The sequence below is a fragment of the Prionailurus viverrinus genome, chromosome B4, assembly GCF_022837055.1.
Source record: "Prionailurus viverrinus isolate Anna chromosome B4, UM_Priviv_1.0, whole genome shotgun sequence".
Classification (NCBI taxonomy): domain Eukaryota; kingdom Metazoa; phylum Chordata; class Mammalia; order Carnivora; family Felidae; genus Prionailurus; species Prionailurus viverrinus.
Genome location: NC_062567.1, coordinates 45,016,641 through 45,043,500, shown reverse-complemented (window position 1 = coordinate 45,043,500; position 26,860 = coordinate 45,016,641). Strand labels below are relative to the sequence as shown.

At 34.6% G+C, this 26,860-nt stretch overlaps 1 protein-coding gene, 1 non-coding gene and 1 pseudogene across 6 annotated transcripts in view; 1 reads left to right on the top strand and 2 right to left on the bottom strand.

Annotated features, from left to right (window-relative positions):
- ATF7IP (activating transcription factor 7 interacting protein) overlaps positions 1-26,860 on the bottom strand; it is a 122,130-nt gene that overhangs the window by 53,372 nt on the left and 41,898 nt on the right. For 3 of the 5 annotated variants that reach the window (XM_047865936.1, XM_047865934.1, XM_047865938.1), the window contains exons 2-5: positions 14,236-15,776; positions 8,081-8,164; positions 6,177-6,322; positions 4,717-4,854 (exon numbers count right to left, since the gene is read on the bottom strand). In XM_047865936.1, coding sequence (XP_047721892.1) covers positions 4,717-4,854; positions 6,177-6,322; positions 8,081-8,164; positions 14,236-15,769 — 1,902 coding nt within the window. In that variant the 5' untranslated portion in view covers positions 15,770-15,776. Of the gene's footprint in view, positions 1-4,716; positions 4,855-6,176; positions 6,323-8,080; positions 8,165-14,235; positions 15,777-20,556; positions 20,723-26,860 lie in introns of those variants that run through there. The other 2 variants (XM_047865937.1, XM_047865935.1) reach the window with 2 other exon arrangements.
- Positions 9,605-9,677, bottom strand: TRNAK-UUU (transfer RNA lysine (anticodon UUU)). The gene has a single exon. It is a non-coding gene; the product is annotated as a tRNA-Lys (tRNA).
- Positions 25,066-25,274, top strand: LOC125171476 (uncharacterized; annotated as a pseudogene).

Genomic DNA, 26,860 nt, shown 5'->3' with positions numbered 1-26,860 from the left:
CAGAAAGCAACCTCTTTGACCTAGGCCAGAATAATTTCTTACTAGACATGTCTCAGGACACAAGGGAAACAAAAACAAACATGAGCTATTGGAACTTCATCAAGAAAAATCCTTTTGCACAGTGAAGGGAACAATCCACAAAACTGAAAGGCAGCCTATGAAATAGGAGAAGATATTTGCAAATGACATATCTGATAAAGGATTAGTATCCAAAAATCTATAAAGAACTTATCAAACTCCATACCCAAAAAACAAATAATCCTAGTAAGAAATGGGCAGAAGGCATTAATAGACATTTTTCCAAAGAAGACATCCAGATGGCCAACAGACACATGAAAAGATGCTCAATATCACTCATCATCAGGGAAATACAAATCAAAACCAGGATGAGATACCACCTCACACTTGTCAGAATGGCTAAAATTAGCAACACACAAAACAAGAGATGTTGACAAGGGTGTAGAGAAAGGGGAAAACCTCTTACACTGTTGGTGGGAATGCAAACTGGGGCAGCTACTCCGAAAATAGTATGGAGGTTCCTCAGAGTTAAAAATAGAAATACCTATGACCCAGCAATTGCACTAATAGGTATTTACCCAAAGGATACAAATGTACTGATTTGAAGAGGCACATGCACCCCAATGTTTATAGCAGCATTATCAACAATAGCCAAATTATAGAAAAAGCCCAAACCTCCATCAACTGATGAATGGATAAGGAAGATTTGGTGTGTATATACAATGCAATATTACTCAGCCATCAAAATGACTGAAATCTTGCCATTTGCCATGACACGGACAGAGCTAGAGTGTATTATACTAAGTGAAATAAGTCAGTCAGAGAAAGACAAATACCATATGATTTCACTCGTGTGGAACTGAAGATATAAAATGATGAACACACAGAGAAAGGGGGAAAAAAAGAGAGGCAAACCATAAGAGACTCTTAACTATAGAGAACAAACTAAGGATTGCTGGAGGGGAGGTGGGTAGGGCAGGGGATGGGCTAAATGGCCTATGGGTATTATGGAGGGCACTTATGTTGAGCAATGGGTGTTATATGTAAGTGATGAATCACTAAACTTTACTCAAGAAACCAGTATTATACTATATGTTAATTAACTGGAATTTAAATAAAAATTTGAAAATAAGTAAATAAATAAGGGGCGCCTGGGTGGCTCAATCAGTTAAATATCTGACTTCTGATCTCAACTCAGGTCTTGATCTCCGGGTCATGATTTCATGCCCCGGGTTGTGCATAAAGCCCACTTAAAAAAAAGAAAATTATATATATATAATAAAATATATACATAAAAAATTATATATGTGTATATATACACACACACACACACATATAAATATATATATAAAATAAACTCTTCTTACTACTAAAAAAAACATATAAAAATTGTGCAGCAGAAAGTATGATAATTGAAATAAAAAATTCAGCAGCAAGGGTTAAGAGCAATAGTAGGCTATTAGTAGTTAAGTTTTCAGGGAGTCAAATGTTACACATGGATTTTCAACTGCACCAAGGGAGGCACCAGCACTCCAACCTCTGTGTTGTTCAAGGGTCAAGCGTTTATATACTACACACTCATTATGTATATGTATATGTATGTGTGTGTGTGTGTGTGTGTATTTTAGCTTTTTCCTTAAGTGATTATTCTAGAGATTACACTTAACATCTTGAATACTTATTTTCAGTGTATACAAACACTTTCAATAGCATACAAATATAATTAAATATTACTTAGCCTAAAAGAATGCAGTACTGAAATACATGTTACATTGTGTATGAACTTCAAAAACATTTTGAATGAGGCCAAACACAAAAAGTTACATATTGTATGATTCTGTTCATATGAAATATGCAGAATAGCGATAATCAATTAGACAAATCAATAAGACAGAAATCACATTAGTGGTTGCCAAGGAGTAGAGGGAAGGAAAACGGGGAGTGACTGTTTAATGGACACAAAAGTTTTCTTCTGAGTTGATGAAAATGTTTCTAACTAGAGATGACAGTCACACAACAATGTGAATATACTAATACCACTGAGTTGTAGACCAAAACAGTTATTTTATTATCTGAATTTTATTTCCATAAAAAACTAAATACCAGAACAACACAGAAACAGGTACTAAATTAAGCTCAGTAAAATTTAAGTAAATGGCATGGCTAAGGACAGATCATTATAGGTGAGTGAGTGGGAGAAACAATATGAAGTTGAAAGCCTAAAATAAAAATACTATGAACACTGATAAACTGTAGGACAATGAAACAACTGGTAGGTATTAGGAAAAGTGGATCAAAAACTATGAGATCCAAATATTAAAATCAAAATATGAATAGTAGCACTCAACTGAGGAACCTGGACTATATGGAGGTGAATGAGACAAACAGTATTTTAGAAAGATGAGTACAGCAGTTGGGAAGTCCAGCAAGGACTTAATAGGTAGAACCAGAGTAATCATGTAAAAGGTTGTTGCTATAATCAGGGAATTATAAAAAGAAAACACATTTACGGTATTATACATACATTTATTGAAAAAAAATCCACATAGAAGTGGATGTGCACCTTGTGGAAAGTGAGAAGAAACAAGATAGGCTTTAAAAAAAAATTTTTTTTAATGTTTACTTATTTATTTATTTAGAGAGAGAGTATGAGCAGGGGAGGGGCAGACAGAGAGATACTAAAAGAGAGAATCCAAAGCAAGCTCTGGTGCCACCAGCACAGAGCCAGATGCGGGGCTCATACCCACGAACTGTGAGAACATGACCTGAGCTGAAGCCAAGATTCGTACACTCAACTGACTGGGACACCCAGGCACCCCAGAGATAGATATTAATAAGAAATTAAAAAGTTATAATTTGATAACCCACTGTATATGTGAAATGACTGAGAGATCTATTTCTAAGAACTCAAAAACTATCAAGGAGAAGGAAAATGGAAAGATATTCTTGGAAAATTTTTCTAAGAATTCAAGAATTACAAATAAATGGAACAATGGAAAGTGGATTTATTTGTGGAAGAAAGCTTGGTTTGGTGTTGAAAAACTTCAGATTCTGCAGCTACCAAGAAACACCAAGTGCAAAGGTATATTAAATATTAAGAGATCTGGACTTGCATATTACATGAGAATATGAGAGTCAAAATCTCATGTTCTAAAAACACAAAATGAGAAACAGTGAAATCACTTTTTAAAATCTTCAAACATTTTAAAGTTCTAATTGAAAATTCCCAACAGTATTAGTAAAATAAAGTTTAGTCATTAAACAACACTACTACTATTAGAAAGACCTGCTAAAGGAAGAAAGAGGACTAGTATTGTTATAAATTACAAAATTACTACAAAGATCTTATTTAAAAAAAAGTCTAACTTCAAAAAAAATTAACAATATAAAACCAAGAAAAGAACTTTTAGGCTGAGAAATATAATACATAAATTCTAGTCACTTTTGGATGCAATTTACAACTAGAAAATAGTCACTTTTCATGGACCACTTTGCCGTCATTTGTTTGCTTGTTTTTAATGTTTATTTCTTTGTTTTTGAGAGAGAGAAAAGAGAGCACACACATAGGGAAGGGGCAGAGAGAGGAAGAGAATCTCAAGCAGGTTCTGTGTCCCCAGCATGGGGACCAAGCCCATGAACCTAGAGATCATGACCTGAGCTGAAATCATGAGTCAGACACTTACATGACTGAGCCCCCCAGGCGCCCACCTCATTTGTACAATAAACCTCTGTAAGTGGTTTGCAAACTCATCATCTATAGACTATGCTCCAATTTCAGAAAAGCCTAATAGAAACCATACATTTACCTACGACAAAATGAATGTACTGATAAAAATTTCCAATTTCTTAGTTTTGGAATAAAATGAATTACTACAGCATGTTATCATGTGTTCATTTCAGTCAATTAGAAGCTCTGGCACTGCATGTTAATATATAGTTATATTTAATAAAAAATGAAGTAGCAATTATTAACAAATATAAATTAACATCTTTATAACATATGATCTGTGGCAGGAAGTGGATTAATATAAACAGAATCACTTACAATAAATATTATTTGGTACTTATGCCATGCTAGATACTACCAGCCTTTCTTCAGTGACTAAAAAATATTTAAAAACCACTAAGATAGGTTTGAAGCTCTATTATGGGTTGAACTGTGTATATGTGCCTCAGAAGTTCATACATTGAAATCTGAACCCCCAAGTATCTCATAATGTGACTCAATTTGGAAATATGGTCTTTAAAAAGGTTATTAGTTAAGATAAGGTCATACTGGGGTAGGGTGGGCCCCAATCCAAAACAACTGGTTTCTTTGTAAAAAGGGGAAATTTGGGCACACACAGGTCAACTGCAATGTGAAGACAAAGCCAGTGATCAGGATGAAGCTTCTACAAAGCAAGGATGCCAAAGACTGTCAGTAAACCATCAGAAGCTAGAGGAGACACATGGAAGAGATTCTCTCTTACAGAGCTCAAATAGAACCAATTCTTCCAACACCTTGATCATAGACTTTTAACCTCCAGAACTATGAGACAATACATTTGTTGCTTAAGCCATCAGTTTATGGTACTTTTTTATGGCAGCCTTAGCAAACTAATGGAGACTACTTTTACTTCTAATATTTGGAAAATGTGCCCTCAAAAATAAGTTATAAAAATAATGACACGAGTATACAATTCAAGTCAGTATACAAACCTGTAGTTCAGTAATAACTGTTTTATGTCTCTTGTTGCATTCAATCTTTTCCACTCGTGTTTTCAATTCTGCCAAAGTCTTATCAAATACAGCACACTGTAGCGCACACAATTTTTCTTCTAGCAACCACTGTACAACCTAAAGAGATACACATTTCTTTGTTACAGCAAAGAAGGCATTTCAGCAAGCAGCAAACTGTACATATTCTTATGTACTAATAAGACGGTACTGATGGTATTGATTAGTTTAATGAAATACATGCTGGCATTCATGACACAATGTCATCTGCTGAAAGCCTGCACTTCTACAGATGTAATACCTGCTATGATAGAATTATACTAAAAATAGAAAATTTCAAGAGGGTGAAATTTTATAAATAAGTTTAAACTGAAGTTTTAATATTTATTTCTTGTATCTTCTGTGATTCAAAGGAAATCAATTAAAGGAAAGGACCAGTTTTTAAAATTTCTAATCTGTTGCAGATGATATTTTTTGAGACAGTAAGAACGTCACTGCACTATGAAATTTCTATAAAATATTTCTGAATGCCTACTCACAATTTACATATTTATCTTATTTTGGATCCATAACAAATAGAATAATACATAGTGCATGTCCACGGCCCATACTTGAGTAATACTGTTGCAGAGGAGTAAACTCTCAGTACACAGAAGTTTCAAATAGAAGTTTCAAAATTCTTTCACATGCCTATCTTCATATTTGTAACAACGCTATAAAAAAGACTAAGTAAGCATTATTAGTTCCATATGACAAATTTAAAAGTTGGAAGGAAAAAAAAGCTACTTTTTACTGCCTCACTATTCTTTTTTCAATGTGTATATTTATACTATATCTTAATGGAAGGACATTAGTCTAAAACCTGGATTAGTTATAATTTCATCATTAAATTTACAAGACCTTACAAAATTAATTTCAGCTGAGTTTCATATTCTTCTTTAAAAGGCAGTTTTCATACACATCTGTTAACACATTTTGAAAAATATATCGAATGCTATGTATTTTCAGTATTTCTAACTCTAGCTTCATAGATTTGGCTGACGTTTCATAAGTCCACATTTTAAATACTCCCTTTCCCTAGTCATTCTAAAGCTCTGTCCCTATCATTTTTAATACTAAGCCTAAAGTACATAACAAAGACTTACAATACAGGAACTTACAACCATGAAACCAGCTTGTAACAAAGATTAAAATGTTAACATATAAGACTCTAATATTTCCACTAGAATAAAGTTCAATATAGAAGAAAAAATAAAATCTTAAAAAAGTATCAGAAAGTTTTTTAAATTATTGAGAATAATAAGCTCAACTATTTTTGTCAAGTTCTCTCTATGAAAAACCCAAATATACCAATAAAATACAGAATAATGTCAAAAACCTAATAGAATAAAAATAGTCATGTTTTTTATTTAATACGGTTTTTGATTTCTAATCTGTAACACCTTTTGTAGCTTCTGGTTAATATCTCCCTTGGCTGTAATCTTCACTTGAAATTCTGCCTCATATTCTTCTTCCATATATCGACGACGTTTGGACTGTACATTGTCCATGTCCTCTGACTTAGAACGCTTTCTTCTAGAAAATTCACCTGAGAACAAAAAGCATAATGATTAATCAGGTTTTTATTATAGACCTTAATGCCTCTTCTCCACTCTCAGCAAAGTATTATTCCTACTTATCACAACAATACCATTCTCAATCAGTTATTTTATGAATTGTTTTTGAGATTAGAAAAGTGTGGTAAGGGCACCTCGTGGCTAAGTTGGTTAAGCATCTGACTCTTGATTTTGGCTCAGGTCATGATCTCACTGTTCTTGAGATCTGCCCCTCTCTGCCCCTCTCCAGCTTGCGCACATTCTCTCTCTCTTTCTCAAAATAAATACACTTAAAAAAAAAAGTGAGTAGGTAGCCTCTTTGCTCTGAGCTTCAAATGATTTTCAATATACTAAACAAGAACTTCTTAAAGGCCGAGCAATGTACAATATAAACATAAATATTCTTTCCTTGAGAATCACCTAAAATATGAATATGATATGATATGAGAAATCAGCTCATATTCATTCCCTTTCCTAAACTTTATAGTGCACATGAATCCTTTGACAAAATATATTACTCATTTTCATGTCACAGGTTTCTAACAACTGTGCATAGCTTTAATTATTTAATTCTTCCTTTTCAGTGTAGTTTTTTCTCAGTAAATTTAGAAAAAAATTCTTAATCATTAGCTTTAGAAAAATAACATAAGTGGGGCGCCTGGGTGGCGCAGTCGGTTAAGCGTCTGACTTTAGCCGGGTCACGATCTCGCGGTCCGTGAGTTCGAGCCCCGCGTCGGGCTCTGGGCTGATGGCTCGGAGCCTGGAGCCTGTTTCCGATTCTGTGTCTCCCTCTCTCTCTGCCCCTCCCCCGTTCATGCTCTGTCTCTCTCTGTCCCAAAAATAAATAAACGTTGAAAAAAAAAATTTTTTTTTTAAAGAAAAAAAAAGAAAAAAAAGAAAAATAACATAAGAATAGTTATTCTTAATATATTCTAATGAATGTCAAATAAATAAAAATAAAATTAATGTCATTATAAAAGTCAATTTGGTAAAGATATTCAAAGATCTTCATTTAAAAATTTTATATTTCATATATTGGTAACATTCATGAGATCATAAGCAAATTTTATTACCTGGTTTCTTTTTCAATATATAAAAAGTAAAAATACTAAAATCTCCACTTATTAAATGGAAATGTCCTTATGTAACCATAACTATCCCTCTTCACTTTTCTCTATATCCATATAACTATGTGCCTACTCTTAAAATCCAATTCTCTTCTATAACTTCTCTTGTAATCATAACTTATATGTCATACATGGAAACCAGAATGACAGGGAAAGATATAGAACCTAGGTATCCTGACTTCTAACCCCATGATAATCTTATAAACCTAATGACACTCCATTCCATCAATTCCCCATCCCATGAAGCTTAAGTACCTTAAGGAGACTAAGATATATAATTTCATTTGTTTATATTACTCCTGAGAAAATTATTAGTCCCATGCTCTAAATATAAATCTTACCCAATTTATCTCAAGACATTCAGATCGTACTTTACTAAATATTAAGCTTAAATCTTTCTTATGGAACAATGAAAAGTATAAATAAAACACTGAAGTATATGAAATAATACTTTCAAAAATCCTTGGGTTAGCTCTCAAGAAAATGATTGAACTGTGTTTCACTTAAACTAAAAACATTTTTTAAGTCATCTCATGGAAATTAAAGTATATTTCAGAGCCTTAAAAGAAGAAACATTGAATTACTATTTTTTTTAAACAGGTCAAGTTTTTTGTACATGCTTACTTTTCTCAGAAGGTCTTTCATCTTCATTTATTACTTGCTCTTCTTCCTCAGGTTTGCTGTCCTTTTCGTTAGTTTCTACTTCTGCTGTAACAAAAATAAAAAAGGAAATCTTACTTACATTGGCATTCATAGCAGCTCATTGTAATTTACACTTTGGTATTAACTATCCTGTCAATAAACTTTTATAAAATCAGTCTTGGGGTGCCCGGGTGGCTCAGTCGGTTGAAGGTCTGACTTTGGCTTGGGTCATGATCTCATAGTTTATGGGTTCGAGCCCTGCATCAGGCTCTGTGCTGACCGCTTGCTTAGAGCCTGGAGCCTGCTTCAGATTCTGTGTCTCCTTCTCTCTCTGCCGCTCCCCCACTCATGCTTTGTCTCACTCTGTTTCTCAAAAATAAATAAATGTAAAAAAAAAAATTGTTTTTTAATAAAATAAAATCGGTCTCAAAATGTGACATTTTAGGAATAAAAAGAGAGCACAGAATGACCAAGTCCACTTTTAAAAGCTCTTAATGTGGAAGAAAATTCACACTATAGATTTTAAAACAAAGAATTGACTTAGTAATTTACTGTCAACGGTAGATTAATAAAATGCGAAAACTATTATAAAGCATTTAGACTCCATTACATTCAATTATTAAAATTAAAGTACTGTAGTAGTTGTGACAATTACAAAAAAAAATTACAAAGTACTGGCAAATTCAAAACACCTAAAATTTTAATGAGACAAATTAAATCATTAAGTTATTTTAATGGATATGAGACAGTTTATAAAATGGAAATGGAAAAACTACCCTAAAGATAAAGAAAGCTTAATTTAATTGATGCCAGTGCCAACAACTGAGTTAAGTGCATGACATACATTACTTCATATCCTTAGTATAATCCTATACATTATTTCTGCCATCATATACATCAGAAAAGCCCAATGTACAAAAAGGTAAATTTTCATAAGGCATATAATAAAATATAACTAAAGAATGCTACCAAAAAATACTGCTAAAAATGTCTATACAATTGCATTATTAACACAAATAAAATCCCAGAGGTACCAGAAGGGTCTTTAGTAAATCAATCTATATCTCCTCAATTAACATAAACATCAAATGGGGGAGAAGAACAATTCACTAACATGTTTGGGTTTCTATTTTTCCTCCTTACATCACTGCAACTGGCTCCCCAGTGGTTTCAATAATGCATGGTGTTTCCTCATATTCTGCAACCAAAATTAAATAAGTAATCACAAGAAATATAGCATTATATAAAGATTTTGATATGGCATTTCTTCTCCAAACAGCAACGTTTAAATCCCAACAACCTGATGGTAGAAGTCAAGGCTAAAATGACTGAAAAGACCTTCTAGGTGAAAAAAGGATCATTGATGAACCTATTAATAAGACCCTTAAGAATATTTTTTTCACGCTAAGGTAAAACAATAAAGCTGTAAACCATGACTATAGTCAAAACAAAACAGTTAACAGAGCACATAAAGATTATTAAGACTATTTTTTTAAGTAAGCTCCATGCCCAACATGGGGCTTGAACTCATGACCCTGAGATCAAAAATCACATGCTCTACCCACTGAGCTAGCCAGGTGCCCCTACTAAGCCAATTTATAAACTTTAAAATAAATTTAAAAAAAATAAAAAGCATTAGAAAATTAACTCTCCATTTACTATGCTCATTGGAAATATCTTAAGATCTTATCCTTCAACTCCAGTTTCAATGAAATGAAAATTTGTTTTGCTCCCTTATAGATCACACACTCATTACAAAGCATTATTTTTCTATATATAGTTTTCCAAATCCTCCTGATTTTAATACTGAGGGTGGTGATTCTTGAATTTCTTAGTACCCAGTTTCCAGAGACACAGAGTAGCTGGACTGCTTGAGATGAAAGTTTATAGAGTCTTTATTTTCCAAATTATGATACCACTCAAAAAACAAATTTCACTTTTATCAATAATGCCACATTTTGCTGATATGCTTTGTGAAGTTGAGAATCCTTATGTTTATTGGCTATTTGTATTTCCTTTTCTATAAATTGCCTGTTCATCAATGTCACTTCGCTAATAACAATTAGGAAGGGATGCTGGAAGATGAAAATCAAAATTCAACTAAAGAGTAATTAGGAAAAGGAAAATATAATGTTAGCCTATTACTGTAACTTGAAGAACGGCTCTGAAAGAGAGGAAAAAGATGGAACAGGAGCTAGAGAAAAAAGAGTCCATAACGTAAGAGTGAATGGAAGACAAACTATTATGTGTACCCTCTACTGCTGCCTGAACTTTTCCAGAGAGAAATTTTTATTTTCCTAGCCTTCTTAATAAACCGATTATGATTTTAGTCATCTGGTAAACATCAGTTATCATACAGTACTGTGCAACAATATGACAGTGTCTTCAGGCCTACTCAGTGTATCTGCAATACTTTTTAGGTCTTTCTTTTACTATTGTAAAATTAAAATGGTTTTCTATTTGCTTTCTGGTATCTTTCATTATTTTTTGTTGCTGCTCATAGCCATCATAACTGCTATATTTAAGACAAATTTGCTGGGGCGCCTGGGTGGCGCAGTCGGTTAAGCGTCCGACTTCAGCCAGGTCACGATCTCACGGTCCGTGAGTTCGAGCCCCGCGTCAGGCTCTGGGCTGATGGCTCGGAGCCTGGAGCCTGTTTCCGATTCTTGTCTCCCTCTCTCTCTGCCCCTCCCTCCGTTCATGCTCTATCTCTCTCTGTCCCAAAAATAAATAAAAAACGTTGAAAAAAAAAAAAAAATTAAAAAAAAAATAAAAAAAAAAAAAAAAAAAAAAAAAAAAAAAAAAAAAAAAAAAAAAAAGACAAATTTGCTAAAGTGCCTGAAATGACAGAGGTTTATATTTTCCTGTTAGTACAGCAAATAAACGTTAGTAGCTAGAGGGAAGAGCCAGAGTTCAGTACTTCAATTTATAACTCTGTTCTGAAAACATTAAAAATTAGTCAAGAATTGAAAAATGAAAGTAATACCTCAGAAGATACAAAGCAACAAAAATGACATGTGCTACAGTCCCTCCTCATTTGCAGGGGCTATGTTCCAAGACCCCCAGTGAGGGTCTGAAACCATGGATAGAACTGAACCCTATACATTTTTTTCCTACACATACACACCTATGATAAAATTTAATTTATAAATCAGGTACAAGAGATTAACAACAGTAACTAAAAATAATTATAATAGCATACACTATTATATATATAACATAATATATAGTATATAACATATATAATTATATATTGTATATAATCATATATATATGTGTGTATATATATATAATGGTCTCTCTCAAAATATCCTATTGTTGTGTACACAGTTCTTGTGATGATGTGAAATGATAAAATACCCATGTGATGAGAGGAAGTGAGGTGAAATATATATATATATATATAATTTTATATATATAATATATAGTATGCTATATATTATATATAATAGTAATAAATTATATAAATATGGTCTCTCTTGAAATATCTTATTGTTATGCACACAGTTCTTGTGATGATGTGAAATGATAAAATACCTATGTGATGAGATGAAGTGAGGTGAATGACATAGGCATTACCATCTAGATTTGGACTACCCCTGACCCAGAAAGTCAATACTAAAGACAGTAAGTCAGAAGAAGAATCATCTGCTGCCAGACCATGGTTGACTGTGGGTAACTAAAACTGCAAAAACTGAAACCATGCAAAATGAAACCATTGATAAAAGGGGACTACTGTAACTACCGTAACAGATTTCACTACCATGTAAAGAGAACAGAGCACAGTTTGAAGACCAGTGAAGAAAATATACTTCAACGTACTATACACAAAATTTCCTTGGGGGATTGGGGAAGGGAAGACAGGAAATAAAAGTTTACTTATCAGCTAAGAAATTAAATCTATCACTACACTTACTCTGCTAATAGCATAAAATCAGATAAAAGTCTAAAAGTAAATAACCACATGGATGGCTTAATAGTCATGTCCTGCATTTAACAGCATTGAGTGGGAAGGATGGTTCCCAATATCAAGTCATGACATAAAGGTAAAATGTATAAACTCATGAAATAATAATATGCAATTTGCTATGACTTTCTTATATAGTCTACCAAAAGGTGGTTTAAGGACTTGCCCTAATACCACTCTCTCTATAAACAGTTCTTACTGAATGAATGAGTTAAGGTCACCCTAAACATGGTTACTTATCTTTCCAAAATGTAAACCTCATCATATCATTCTCCTCTGCTTGAAATCATTCGATGGCTCCACAGTACTGTTAGAATGTGTTAGCACTGTAACCAAGGTCTTCCATAATACACTTCTCTTATATTACCAATTATTCATTCACTCCACAAATATTCACTGAGCACTGACCCGAGCATTATTTTGACCTGATGACGGTGGCTCAGAGCAAGGGGGACAGTAGTGGATGATAACAGACTGGATTCTACATCTATTCTGAAGGTAGAGGCAATAGGATTTCCTGATGGACTGATGGGATATGGAATACAGAGAAAAACAAGAATGGCTCCAAGATTTTTGGCCTGAGCAAGTAGGATGGACATGCAATTAAGAGGGATTATCTTCACTAAAACCCTATATTATGCAGACAATGAAAGGAAAGTGCTTTGCTGAATACATTTATGTTTTTATAAAGTTACCCTTCTATAAACTCCCAGAATACCAATTTAACATTATTAACTGTATTCACAGCCTTTATTTAATGTCCTGTGATTGAATTCTTGTCTGCATCCTAAAGGCAAGTACTAAATTTTATCTTTAAATCCCCAGAACCAAGAAGAGCTTGGCCTGTCTCTCTAGACAGCTTTAATAAATGAATAAATACTCTTTGGAAATGAAGTCATCTTTTAATAACAAAAAAATCTCTACCTCCAAAAATTGGTATGATCTATTGGGGAAAAAAAACATCCCCTGAGTCTCCTAGGCCTCTTTTTCTTCTTTTGAACAAACTAGAAACCAAATGCTGTGTTTAATGCTACAAGGTCACTCCTCTCACAGAGTTCTAAGGCAAAGAGAAGGACATAAAGGTATTCATGCCACTCTGAAAAGAACTGAGAAGTTTCAAACGGAAGTGATATTTGAGTTTGACCATGAAAGCAAAAATAGGATTTTTCTCATTCTTTCCTTTTTCTCTAGGAATAATAAAAGAGATGGAAAGATAGGCTTTTGAACAAATTATGAAGCTTATATACTTTCATATAAAGGGTTTGGAATTAACCTAAAAGTAACAGGGACCCAATGAAAGAGAAGAACAAAATCAAATAAAAGACTTAAGTTACAGAGAGATCATTCAGAAGATGCAGAGGAAGAGAGTAAGTTGGTAGAATCAAGAGGGCTCAGAAAGCAAACGGATGAAGCCTTTATCAAATAGATTATCAGGCTTCAAGGTTTCTGGATTTTAGCAATGGTGGTGTTGTTTTTCAGACAAAGAATACTAAAAATGGGAAAATTAATTGTAAAAGGTGATTTGTTATACTCGAAGCAAACAAATTAATCCACTCTAAGTTACTTGGTTGCTAAGTGATAGGAAAACCAATTGTTAGGACTTTGATCAATTATGCACTGACTTAAAACTGTTATCTCACAGTATTATATTGGTCCATCTCATCTCTTTATTCCTAGACAATAGGCCCCTTAAGGGCAAGAGCCATATTTTCCCATTATTTTACCTCCCTTCTTGTCACTTCACATAATATTGCTCTCAGAGTAGATACTTTGTAAATCTAAATTCTGTTAAGAATCTATGAAGTTAAGAGATCATTCCAGTCACCATCGTTCTCAACTTTCTCAGCAACTAAAAAAAATTTTTAACTTTGTAAAACTGCTTTATTAAGCAGTTTATCAAACCTAATCAAAATCTTTATAAAACTTGGGGCGCCTGGGTGGCGCAGTCGGTTAGGCGTCCGACTTCAGCCAGGTCACGATCTCGCGGTCCGGGAGTTCGAGCCCCGCGTCGGGCTCTGGGCTGATGGCTCAGAGCCTGGAGCCAGTTTCCGATTCTGTGTCTCCCTCTCTCTCTGCCCCTCCCCTGTTCATGCTCTGTCTCTCTCTGTCCCAAAAATAAATAAACGTTGAAAAAAAAAAAATCTTTATAAAACTTAAGTAATATGCTAACCTGGAGAGCATGTTTCATTTTGTGGTACAACTTCAGACTCCTCTTTTTCACCAGAAATATCCTCCTCATCAGAAAGGACCAAAAAGGCTTCTTTTGGCAAACTCTCACTACTTTCTTGTTTGGATGGGGAACCAAAAGAACCTTCCATCTTCTCTTCCAAATCTGGATTTGTCTCATCAATTGGAAGAAGAGAAGTTTTAGAAAAGCAAGTAAGTTCATCCTCGGCAGGTGCAAGCTTTTCCAAAATAGGAATAATTTCATCTGTCTCCATAGAATCTGTGTTTTCCAAGATAATCTCATTTTTCTCATCTTTTGTAACATTTTCACTAATGGTTTCTGAAAGGTCTGCAGAATTTTCATTTTCATTCTTTTCACTTTGGTCAATTTCCATACTGCTAGATATAGCCTCCTCTCCAAGAGCAGGTTCTGTGACAGTATCTTCCTTTACTTTCTTTTCATTTTCAGGAGGTAGATCTGAACAAATAACTGTATCATCTGTTTCTAGAGTTTCTTCATCGCCATCAACATTACTATCAGCTTTATTTTTCTCGCCAAATGAGAAAATTTGGTCTAACTTTTCATCATCACTATTTTTCTCAAGAAAATCACCACCTTTATTGCTACTAGGCTCTGTAATGTCAGTTTCAGGAACAGATTCACAAACTGGTACAGAACTTGGTTCAAAGGTAGGATCAAAGGCTGATTCAGAAGTCAGTTCATCAGAAGTGGGTTCGTCAGAGGGCAGATCACCAGAAGCTGGATCACCAGAGGCTGGATCACCAGAAGCCGGATCACTAGAGGCTGGATCATCAGAGGCCAGGGCTTCGGAGGACAGATCACCAGAGGCTGAATCATCAGAGGCCGGATCACTAGACACTGGCTCAGCAGAGACTGATTCACCAGGCACTGATTCACCAGAGACCAAGTCACCAGAGAATGGTTCACTGGAGACTGTTTCACCAGAGACTATTCCACCAGAGGTGGGATCGCCAGAGGTGAGATCACCAGAGGTGGGATCACCAGAAGTGGGATCGCCACAGGCAGGATCACCAGAGGTTAGTACTTCAGAGGCCAGATCTTCAGGGGCTGAATCTCCAGCAGCTGGATCTCCCATAGCCAGATCACCAGAGGCTGGCTCATCAGAAGATGGTTCAGCAGTCAGTTTACAGACTAGTTCAGGAGCTGTATTATTAGGAGACAAAGGTTCATGCTTTAAGTCATCATCCTGCTTGTTTTTTACATTAACATTTAAAGTACAGGAGGTTTCTTTCCATTCTGATTTACTTTTTTCAGGGTCAAAACAAAGCTCTTCAATGCCATTCACCTCCTCCTTGTCAATAATATAATCCATATTTTCCAAAGGTGAAGTTGGGTCCAAATCTCCATTTTCATGGTTGCCATTTAATAGCTTGACATCAGCTTTCAACAGTTCCTCTTTGACCTTGTACACTGCTTCAAGCTGCTGACGATCACTCACTCTCATTGTTTTTCGAGCCTTGAAGACTTTTTTCTGAGGTTCTTCTATACTATCCATTTTGAATCTTTAAAAAGAGAAAGAAAGAAAGTTTAATAATGAAAACAGAAGCCACCTAATCATAAGACAAATTGCAAATGGATCTTGCAAGCAGCCTTTCATGTAATTTTGAAATAATGATATACAAAGCATAATAATCCCTGCTGTGTTAATTTTCGTATTAATTGGATTTATGTAATATAAAATTGATGACAGGTACAGTCCATAGAAGATCAATTATTAAGAAGCATTAGGAAAAAAAATGACTTGCTTTTTTGGGGGGACAGCAAAAGAGTAGGTCTTTGGAGCCACCCCTGGAGCTGGAACTGTCATGTTCCCTCCTCTTCCACTTTCCATTGCAAACAATAACGACCATTCATACCATTAAAAAAAAATAATAAAAAAAAATAAAAGAAAAAAGTGACTAGTTTCTAGTTTTAATTCTTAGTAAGCTAATGGATTCAGAGTCTGGAGGAGATACATTAGCATAAAAAAAGTAAATGCAGTAAAAAAGTAGATGGAAAAAGAAAAGTGTAAGAGAATGAAAGCAGAGGAATGGGAAAGAGGTACAAAGATAAGGAAAAAGAGAAGAGAACTAAGGAACACAGGAGGAAAGATTACATTTGCAACCAGGCATATCTAGATTAACAGTACTATAAACATATTTACAAGAGATTATCATCAAAAATTTGCTAAGACAACTCACACAATAGGAAATATTTATAAATCATATATTTGCAAATATGTATCTAAGAGACTTGCATCTAAAAAATACTAAATACTATTACAACTGAATAACAACAAAAGTAACCCAACTTAAAAATGGACAAAGGAACTGAATAAACATTTCTCTAAAAGACATATAAATTGATGAGGCGCCTGGGTAGCTTGGTGGGTTAAGCGTCAGACTGCGCCTCAGGTCATGATCTTGCGGTCCGTGGGTTCGAGCCCCGCATCGGGCTCTGTGCTGACAGCTCGGAGCCTGGAGCCTGCTTCTGATTCTGCGTCTCCCTCTCTCTCTCTGCCCCACCCCCACTCACTCTCTGTCTCTCAAAAAATAAACTAAATAAACATTAAAACTTAAAAAATTAATTAATTAATTAAAGACATACAAATTGCCAATAGACGAACTGCCAATAAGCACTAAAAATGAAAAGATGCTCAATGTTATTAGTCATCAGAGAAATGTAAATCAAACTTCAATGACATAACACTTCACACATAGCAGGATGGCTATGATCAAAGAGAATAACAAGTATAGGTAAGAAGCAAACGAACTGAAACCCTCACACAATGCTGGTGGGATTATAAAATGGTATAGCTGCTTTGGAAAACAGTCTGGCAGTTCCACATCATGTTAAACATTAATTGTTAATTTTCTATCTTTCCTCTTTTGTAATACACATAAAGCTATAAATTTCCCTTTTAACGTTGCTTTAGCTGCATCTCATATTTTGATGTGTCATATTTTCATTGTTGCTCTGTTAAAATATTCTCTAATTTCCACTGTGACTTATTATTTCACATGTGAGTTTCTCTAAAAGTAGTTAGAAGTTTCTTTAAAAAGTAATATGACTATGTGAAACTCCTTAAAAAAATACGAAGTTGGTCTCATACTAAAAAAAAACATCAAGCAATGTAGATTATGAGTCATGAAGCATTATGGCTTTATTCAGGCCCAACCAAGGTGTCCATTTGATAAAAAAATTAGAACCCTAAGCCCCAATACCTCAGAATGTGACCTTATTTAGATACTTTTTCAGAGGTAATCAAGTTAAAATAAGGTCATTAGGTGGGCCCTAATGATTGGTATCCTTATAAAAAGGGGAAATTTTTGATACAGATACACACACAGAGAGCCATGTAAAAATTGGAGTTAAGCTGTCACAAATCACAGGTAGGAGAGAGGTCTGGAATAGATCCTTCTTTAATTCCTAGTTCCTGCAGGGCCCTGGATCACCTTGATTTCAGACTTCTAGCCTCAGAACTATGAGACTATAAATTCCCTATTTAACAAAAGGGGGAAAAAAGAAACTTCAAGGAATGTGATTCACTGCAAAAACAGAATAGAGAGTGAAAATAAACACCAGATCATCAACAGACACAGACCATTCATTTGACAAAATTCAACACTGACTCAAAATTAAAATTCTCAGTGGCTCAGTTGGTTGAGCATACGACTTCAGCTCAGGTCACGATCTCACAGTCCGTGAGTTCAAGCCCCGCGTCAGGCTCTGGGCTGATGGCTCAGAGCCTGGATCCTGCTTCCGATTCTGTGTCTCCCTCTCTCTCTGCCCCTCCCCCGTTCATGCTCTGTCTCTCTCTGTCTCAAAAATAAATAAATGTTAAAAAAAATTTTTTTAATAAAAAAAATTAAAATTCTCAAAAAACTTGGAAGAAAACAAATATAATAAAAGTTATCTACAAAAAAAAAAAACCCTACAGATATCATAAGTAACGGTGAAATAAGATCAGAACCAAAACAAGGATGTTCTCTAATACCATTTGTATGTTAACATCTAGCCAGTGCAGTAAGGCAAGCAAGAAAGAGTGCAAGGACTCGGTCCTGGAGAAAACAATGTAACCAGTTTCTAACAGAATAAAACAGAAGTCTTTTAAGGACTAAGATATACAGGAAGCAAGAATATTGTTTTCATATTGTATACTCATTTATCATCACCATTACCTGTAGGAATGATGGTAAGATACACTTGCTTTAGCTGGAGAGGGAGAAAAAAGCAGCCTCTGACATCTGGGAACTTACCTGACACTTACAACTAGATCTCATTATTATAAATTGACTTGATGCTTACAGCTAAGCCATGTTGTTCTCCTTCTGTACATAAAATCACCCAAATTAGACAAGGTCACTGTGCAACCCATGAAATATCAAACCTCTCCCTCTCTGAGAGTGATGCCTAATTTTTTTTTTATCAACACTGTGCAACCCATGAAATATCAAACCTCTCCCTCTAAATGAGTGATGCCTAATTTTTTTTTAATTACATCTTTATCCTAACTGTAGTCTGTCCTCCCTACAGAGATTTATTGAGATAACCAAGCATAGAATTGCCCCCACTTTTTTTTTAACTTTTTTTAATGTTTATTTATTTTTGAGAGAGAGGGAGAGACAGAGAGCATGAGCAGGGGAGGGTCAGAGAGTGGGAGACACAGAATCCAAAGCAGGCTCCAGGCTCTGAGCTGTCAGCACACAGCCGGGAGCGGGGCTTGAACCCTCAGACTGCAAGATCATGACCTGAGCCGAAGTCAGACGCTTAACTGATTGAGCCACTCAGGCGCCCCAAATTGCCTCCACTTTTTGACAGCACCCAATCCAGAGTAAGGCTCTATCTCCTCAAACTCGCCCCCAAATAACCCAATCTCTACTACACTAAACCCAAATCCTATACTAGGTTTTTTTCTAATATCCCTTACCGATGTGCCTCACAATTTCCCCAAGGATGAGCATTCTCCCTCACTGCAACAAGTAATAAATCCAACTTGTTCAATTACAGGTCTGATTCTGGTGTTCTATAGTTCTTCTGGCTGAAAGGCATAAAACAATGGCTTAGCCTCTCTGCCAGAGGTCAATACAGCTTGAAAACCTACCACTTTTATTACAGTACTTCTAGATTGTGGTACGTTCTGCATTCATTTGTTCACTTTAAGCCAATTACTTAAAATGTATTTCCTAGTCTTCCTAGACTTTTAATTATGGAACTCAGTAAAACTATTCAGGAAAATTACCTTTCAATTGAACAGAAGCTTTACTGCAAAATTATCATAGGCACTATTTTAAGGGTTATTCATTACAGTCTAACATTAAAACTTCAAGTTTTTTCCCCACCCACTATACATTCCAAACTCATACCAACTGGAAATTTTTCTGCAAAGAAGATACAATGCAAATTTTGTAATCACTTTTTCTTGCTGACTTCAAAGACAGAAAATAATTAAATTTATAACCTAAGGAGTATGGTTACTTTTTAAATATTTTTAGACCTGAGCTGCAATTCTTTTGGACTCTGACCTCATAATATTCACATTTGTCAGCTGTTACATGGATACCTGACAGTTATTGTGAGTTGCATTAAAAGCAAGCATTCCTCTAAAAAAAATGTGTATTTTCATAATTTTCAGTAACCCCACTAAGAACATGAATTCTGCAGACAGAAAACATGGATTTGAATTCCAGCTCTCCCATGTGCTTATTACTATGTGACACAGGGTGAGTTTCCTAACATTGGTTTCAGCAATCTTAAAAAGGGCGTATCATTATCAGTACCTGCCACAGAGGTTGTAGTCATGATTAAATGAGATTCCATACATTAAGAACTTAGTAATTGTCTATGTATATACACAGTGTTTTTAGGCATAAACTAGAGAATCTGAGACAAATTTCTCAAATACTTCTGTTATTTTGTATATAGGTGAGAAATCCAACATGCAAACATTACATTTAAATTGCCACCACCAAATAACATTTAATAAAAATAAGTACACTCCATGCAAGCTGGCTTTTTACCAATTAAGTTGTCATTCAATTCAGTAATAATATAGTACTGTACAAAGAATCACAAAATAACTACCATCTATACCCACAAGGGAGCACACTACAGCCATTTACCAGATATTTTATGGGTTCTAAGTATAACGAAAAATAGACAAAGCATAAGGAAGTAGCATGAACCAGTTCAAACTAGTTCAACCATATCTGTGTAAACCAATCAGCAATAACTTTTTAAAAACGTATTTTGCATAAGCAAAGTATATTTAAGAAAGATACACATTTGAAAAGAGTGTGTTACCTGCAAACAAGTCTCCATGGCTGTACTACCGGAAGAATACATTTCTAAGGATCAGTTTAAATACCGTCATCTGGAATTGAAATGCCATTCACAAAACTATTCTACAAAAGAAAAACTACTTTTTTTAGATTGCAACACTAGAATCATGAAGCTTTCATATGCCTGTAATTCATTTTCACAGGAAAAATCATTTATATTTTACAGTAGAAAATGCCTGCCATATCTAGAAGTAAATGTGTAAAACATGAACTTTCTCTAGAAAATACTTTTTTCATGAAGAAGAGAGTCAAAAACTGTTTTTAGGTCTCTATTCTTTATATTCAGACAGGAAAATACTGTCATTAATAAAATCTTTTTCTAATGCATTAAAAAGGGCTTCACCTTTACCAGAGGAATTAATAATTAAATAACCAAGAGGGTATGTTACCTGCAAATAAGTATCTATAGCTTGGAATTTTTTTCAAATTTTGGGTAAATTATTTTTAAGGAAAGGCCAATAAGCCTCTTATTTTTTTAAGTGAAAACGTTATTCTCTTCTCTGCTTCGTCCCCCCCTCTACCTACAACTTTTACCCTTTTTTCTAGCAAAGAGATCATAGCTATGAAACAACAAAGGGAAGTATTACCAAAAGCTGTAATGTCTTAGCCTACAATCTGCCTGCTCAAAAAGCTCAAGAATTTAAGTGGCTGTTCAAGAGCTGCTCACAAACTCAGCCAATCAGTAGCCAGCATTCTGATTCCTGCCCAGCAACAGGAGACAGACAATAAGGTCAGGGAAACATAGTTAAAACCTGGATCCGAAATATGTTAGTGAGGTTCTTTATCTAATATAAGTAATCTAGAACATAAATGCATATAAAATCTAAATCTATACAATACATATTAAATATATAACATAAATAAATAAAAATATACACCTTTCATGCTATTTTAATTTATCTTCCTTTAAATACCCCTGAATGTTTCCAGAAATATAAATCAATTCCCTTACTGGAGAATGAGTCAAACATGGTCCATACATAACAAGAATATACTTCTCTCCCCATAAGTAAGAATCTGTAAAATTCAAATGTAAATTTATTTTTTAAAACAATCCACAATCCTTAATATTTATAAAGCATTTACAACTAAAAATTCAGCAGAACCTTAAATCCAAATGACAAGATTATTTTCATACCTACCTATCACTATTGTTATAGATCTGACTCCAAAAATTAATAGTATTTTGGACCCAAAGGTTTACTACAGATAGCATCATCAAGTGCTTTGTTGTCTACTGCACTGAACTGACTCAGTTTGATTCACCTAATGAAATTAAAATGTCTGACTCCTGACAACCTATATTAAGTGTTGTAAGTACAACTACTACATCTTTTTCTCCTTAACTGCCTTTCACAGCATGTTATGAGCTCTCCCCTTTTGTTTTGTTTTGGTTTTTTTTTGAGCTCTCCCCTTTTGAAGCAATAAAGCAAATGTGTGGATTACAACAGTAAATATTCATGTAAATTGAAGGGGAATTTTTCGTATACTATATCATTCTGCAGTCCTTTAAACATAAAATTATAAAATAAAAATAGGTAATCTGTCATCTGAATATATTTTTTTCTCAAATTAACCACTTATCAGATTTTCTTAGTAAACAAGTTTTAAAAATAAACCTCATTTTTTTTTCTCCTTCAGTTCCAGATGAACCTTGTAATTTTTCAAACATACCCAAGAGGGAGCTTGCTGCAGCCATACTCTTAGTTTATATAATCTCCCCATAGAAAAAAATAAATCAGCAGCTGCTTCAGTGCTTCCTTGTGTGAGAGAACCGAAATTCACTGCCTGATTGGCTCAAAGCCATAGTTGTCTAAAACCAATCAGACATCAGTATCACAAACCTTGCCCAGCAACAAGGGAAGCAGATGAGGGCAAGTACTCTACCAAGAATCCAAAGGCTGTGAAAATAAAGGTGAACGATTATAGTGAAACATATTCGATGAAACTGAAATATACTCATAATATACTCCCAGGTTTATTGTTTGAATAAGAGGTCTCCTGTAGGGTTTTTCTGATGAATAAACAAGGGCCTGTACTACTGCTTTCCAAGAACAGTTAACAAAACAATAGGAATACCTGGATTGTTAAATCAAAACATATGCATACATACACAAACATTATCCTAATTCAAAGTTATGGATACCTGATGAAGTGTACTTAAAATAAAACTTAGCAGTAACTTGTAAAATGTGAAGCAAAGCCATTTAAGCAGACTTGACATTTCTATCTTTGACGTAACACTCCAAGTGCATTCATGCTGTTAACTGATGTTACTATAACATTAATCTGAATACTGAGATGCTGGGAACAATTTTATTCAAATTTGAGTTTTCATTAAATGGACTAAATAAATATTGGCCAACAGGACTAATAATGGCTTATTCTTACATAATCACTTTATGCTCATGATTCCTAGCCTCTTTAGAAACACAATTCTGCCACTTGATTCCCTGAGAACCCACTCTCAACTGAGAAGTGCATGATTTTATTTCACACTCCCAAATTTAGTTGAGAATTCCGCAAGAGTCCTGAAAATAAAATCATAAAGAATATTCAGGGTGTTACACAATAAATGTGTAAATCTGCTTTACTGTTTACTGTCCATTAATGAGACTGGTAAAACTGATAATGCAATGGTTCATCCACTTTAATATTTATCTGTACAAATTTAGTATAAAGAACTTTCTAAATTTTTAGCTTTTTTTTATAAATTTTTTTGTTTTTTGCATTTTATTTTATTTTTAAGACAGAGAGACAGAATGCGAGTGAGGGAGGGGCAGAGAGAGAGGGAGACACAGAATCCGAAGCAGGCTCTAGACTCTGAGCCATCAGCACAGAGCCCGACATGGGGCTCAAACCCATGAACCAGGAGATCATGACCTGAGCCAAAGTCGGATGCTTAACCAACTGAGCCACCCAGACACCCCTAAATTTTTATCTTAAATAATGGATATCTTTTCATTTCTGTTAATTATTTTTCTAAAACTTCAGTAGAACTACTTTCACTACTTCTGTTTAAAATCCCACATCATCACACTTCCATATTCTCTTGCTTTCTGTAGGCTCTCTCTCCCAGTCACTCACAAAGCACTGGCAATATTTACTTGAAGATCCAGAATCTCCCATAGTTCACAATTTTTCAGTTCTATGCTGTCGTTCTTCTCTTAATTTCATAAAACACATTCAATAGCTATCCTACTATCTTTAAAAAAATATTAGTTGCTGAAATCTGTTATCTAATACTCATTCAGTAAAGTATCAAGTGATCACAATATTTGACACCTCAACAAAGAATCCCTTCTGCCTGTCATCAACCTACTGATATTAGCTGGAGTATCAAAAGGTAGAATGAAATATCCGAAATTAAATTTTTAAAAAATAATCAACAACAAAGGAAACAGGGAGTTTGGTTTACCAACAATTCTTTGGGAAAAGTAGGATCAAATCATGTTCTTGAAATTTTGGTCACATCAAAACCAGACTGGTCACTAACTTGTTGCATTCACTGCTATGTTTTCAGAAATTCTAGGGTAGTCTACATGAAAAAAAATGCAAGATACCCTAAAATCACTTTTCCAAGTGTATTTTTGGGATCATTCTGTTATATAGGCAAATTAAAACTGACTGACCAGATCTAACAAATGCAATTTTAAAATACACTTATCAAGCCCCTCCCCCGTTCATGCTCTGTCTCTCTCTGTCCCAAAAATAAATAAATGTTGAAAAAAAAATTAAAATACACTTATCAAGTTACACTCCCTTAGGAAATTAGCCAGTTATCCTATCCCCCAGGGCCCTATTTACTAGCTTGTCTACTCACCAAATTCTACCACCTATGCAGATAATGAGTAAAGTTACATAAGTCCATGTAATAATTTCTTCAGGAATTTAAACCAGTTGTCCAAATGTATTTTTCATAGTTTGCTGGGTGAACTAAAACACCCAGGATGATTTATGAGAAGGTGAAAAACGTAAATTCTTCAAATGTCAGGAAACAGCTCTAACTTTTCTTATTGACCAAACCTAAGAAGAAAGAGTGAAAAGCTTACTTTCTGTATCAGCCACCTTTCACTAAATAATACTGCAACAATACTTCCACCCCTAAAATCTTATTGGCTAATAACATTCTTCATCTTTCTAGGTCATAGGCTGAAGGAGTGGCACCCCCACCCCAAATCTAGGTCTTGTGGCAAAGGGAAAAGACTACGATGACAGAACAATACAATACACCAGGGTCTTAAAGCTATTTCTTAGACATAGTACACATCACTCTCACTCACAGTCTATTGCTTAAAGCCAAGTTACACATTAAAGGCGTGGAGAAGTAAAAAGCAACCACTGGGAAATACTTCATGTCACGTGACAAAAGGCATAGATATATATCATCTTCTTACAAGAAGCTTACAAGAAGAAAGAATAATGGTGAAATATTATATAATCTACCACACTTTAAAAATACGTATTTATAATCACTTCTCAGCCTTTTGGCTAAGATCAAGTGTAGCATCTGTTCTTATCAGTTTAAAAATACATAATTATAGAGGTTCCTGGTGGCGCAATTGGTAAAGCATCTGACTCTTGATATTGGCTCAGGTCATGATCTCACAGCTCATGAGTTCGAGCCCTGCATAGGGTTCTGCACTGATGGCATGGAGCCTGCTTGGGATTCTGTCTCTCCTTCTCTCTGCCCCTCCCCTGCTTGTGTGTGTGTGTGTGTGTGTGTGTGTACTCTCTCTCTCTCTCTCTCTCTCAAAATAAATAAATAAACTTAAAGAATATATGCATAATTATAAAAAGTTTGGCCTACCCAGGATTTCTAAACTAAAAAAACTGGGTCTCCTCAATGTTTGTTCTAACATTAGCAGAACAATCAACATAGGATAAATCACCCTAACTCTCTAGATTTCAGGTTGCTCAACTGTGAAAACAAAGATCAGACCAGATGCTTGCTAAGTTCCATTCTAACTCAAATTTTATATTATTTTACAAATGTCTAGCAATACTGATTGCGTTTATAATTCAGTGTTCATTATAAAATACTGTGAACATGCAGTAAGACATAAATTCTGAGATAATGACCATGTGTGTACCCACCATCCAGATAAGAAATAAAACAACTAGAAATAGAAAACAAAGCCCTTTGTATGACTACCAGATAGCATGCTCCTCCTTCCCCATCCCCAACTCCTTAGCACAAAGATAAGCATAATCTTGAGTTTCATTTTTATTATTTTTAGGCATGCCTTATACTACTTTTTCTATATTATAAATTCCCCTTTTGTTAACAAAACAATTTAAAGAGAGAAAAAGAAACTGACACTTATCAAGGGACAATTATATGTCAGACACTACACCAAGTCATATTCTTTTCTCATTTATTTGACAACTTATATGACATTCACCTTAATATATGATCTAAATGAATACATTAATAACCATGCTGCTATCACACGTTCCTTTACACAGTAGGAATTTTAGCTTGGCAAGGTCAACCAGATACCCAATTCAGTACCAAGTTGTTTTCATTGGCACAGATGCCCTTCTTATACATTTCATCCTTTAAATTTTGCTACCATGGGCTGCTCTATTGTATCAAAATGTTAAGTAATAAATAAACGACAGGTGACCCTTGAATAACACAGATTTGAACTGCATGGGTCCACTCATAGGCAAAAAGTTTTAAGGTACAGTACTGTAAATTTATTTTCTTTTCCTTATAATTCTCTACTATTTCCTTTTCTCTAGCTTACTTTACTGTAAGAATACAGTACATGATACATATAACATACAAAATGTGCCAATTGCATGCTAGCAGAAAGGCTTCCAGTCAACAGTAGACTATTAGTACTTAAGTTTTGGGAGAGTTAAAAGTTACATGCAGATTTTTGACTACATTAGGGATTAGCACCACATTGTTCAAGAGTAAACTATACATGATGTTTGCCACAATCTTCTTCTCTATCTGTTTGAAAATGAAGAAGTCATTTAATATAATTCCTAAAGCCTAACCACACAGTAAATGCAATCTGATAGTAGACTCTTAATTTTACCAACCTACAGACTGGTTCTTATATTAGCTACAACAGTATTATCAGCACAGAACTAAATATTTAATTATCTTTTAAAAGTAACTTATCTACAAGCCATCTTAGCAAATGATAGAATTCACTCTACAAACAATAAGGGAATTTCCTCAACCTTCTAAGGGGAATTTAGGAAAAACCCACAACTAACACCTACTCAACAATGAAAGACAGCTTTTG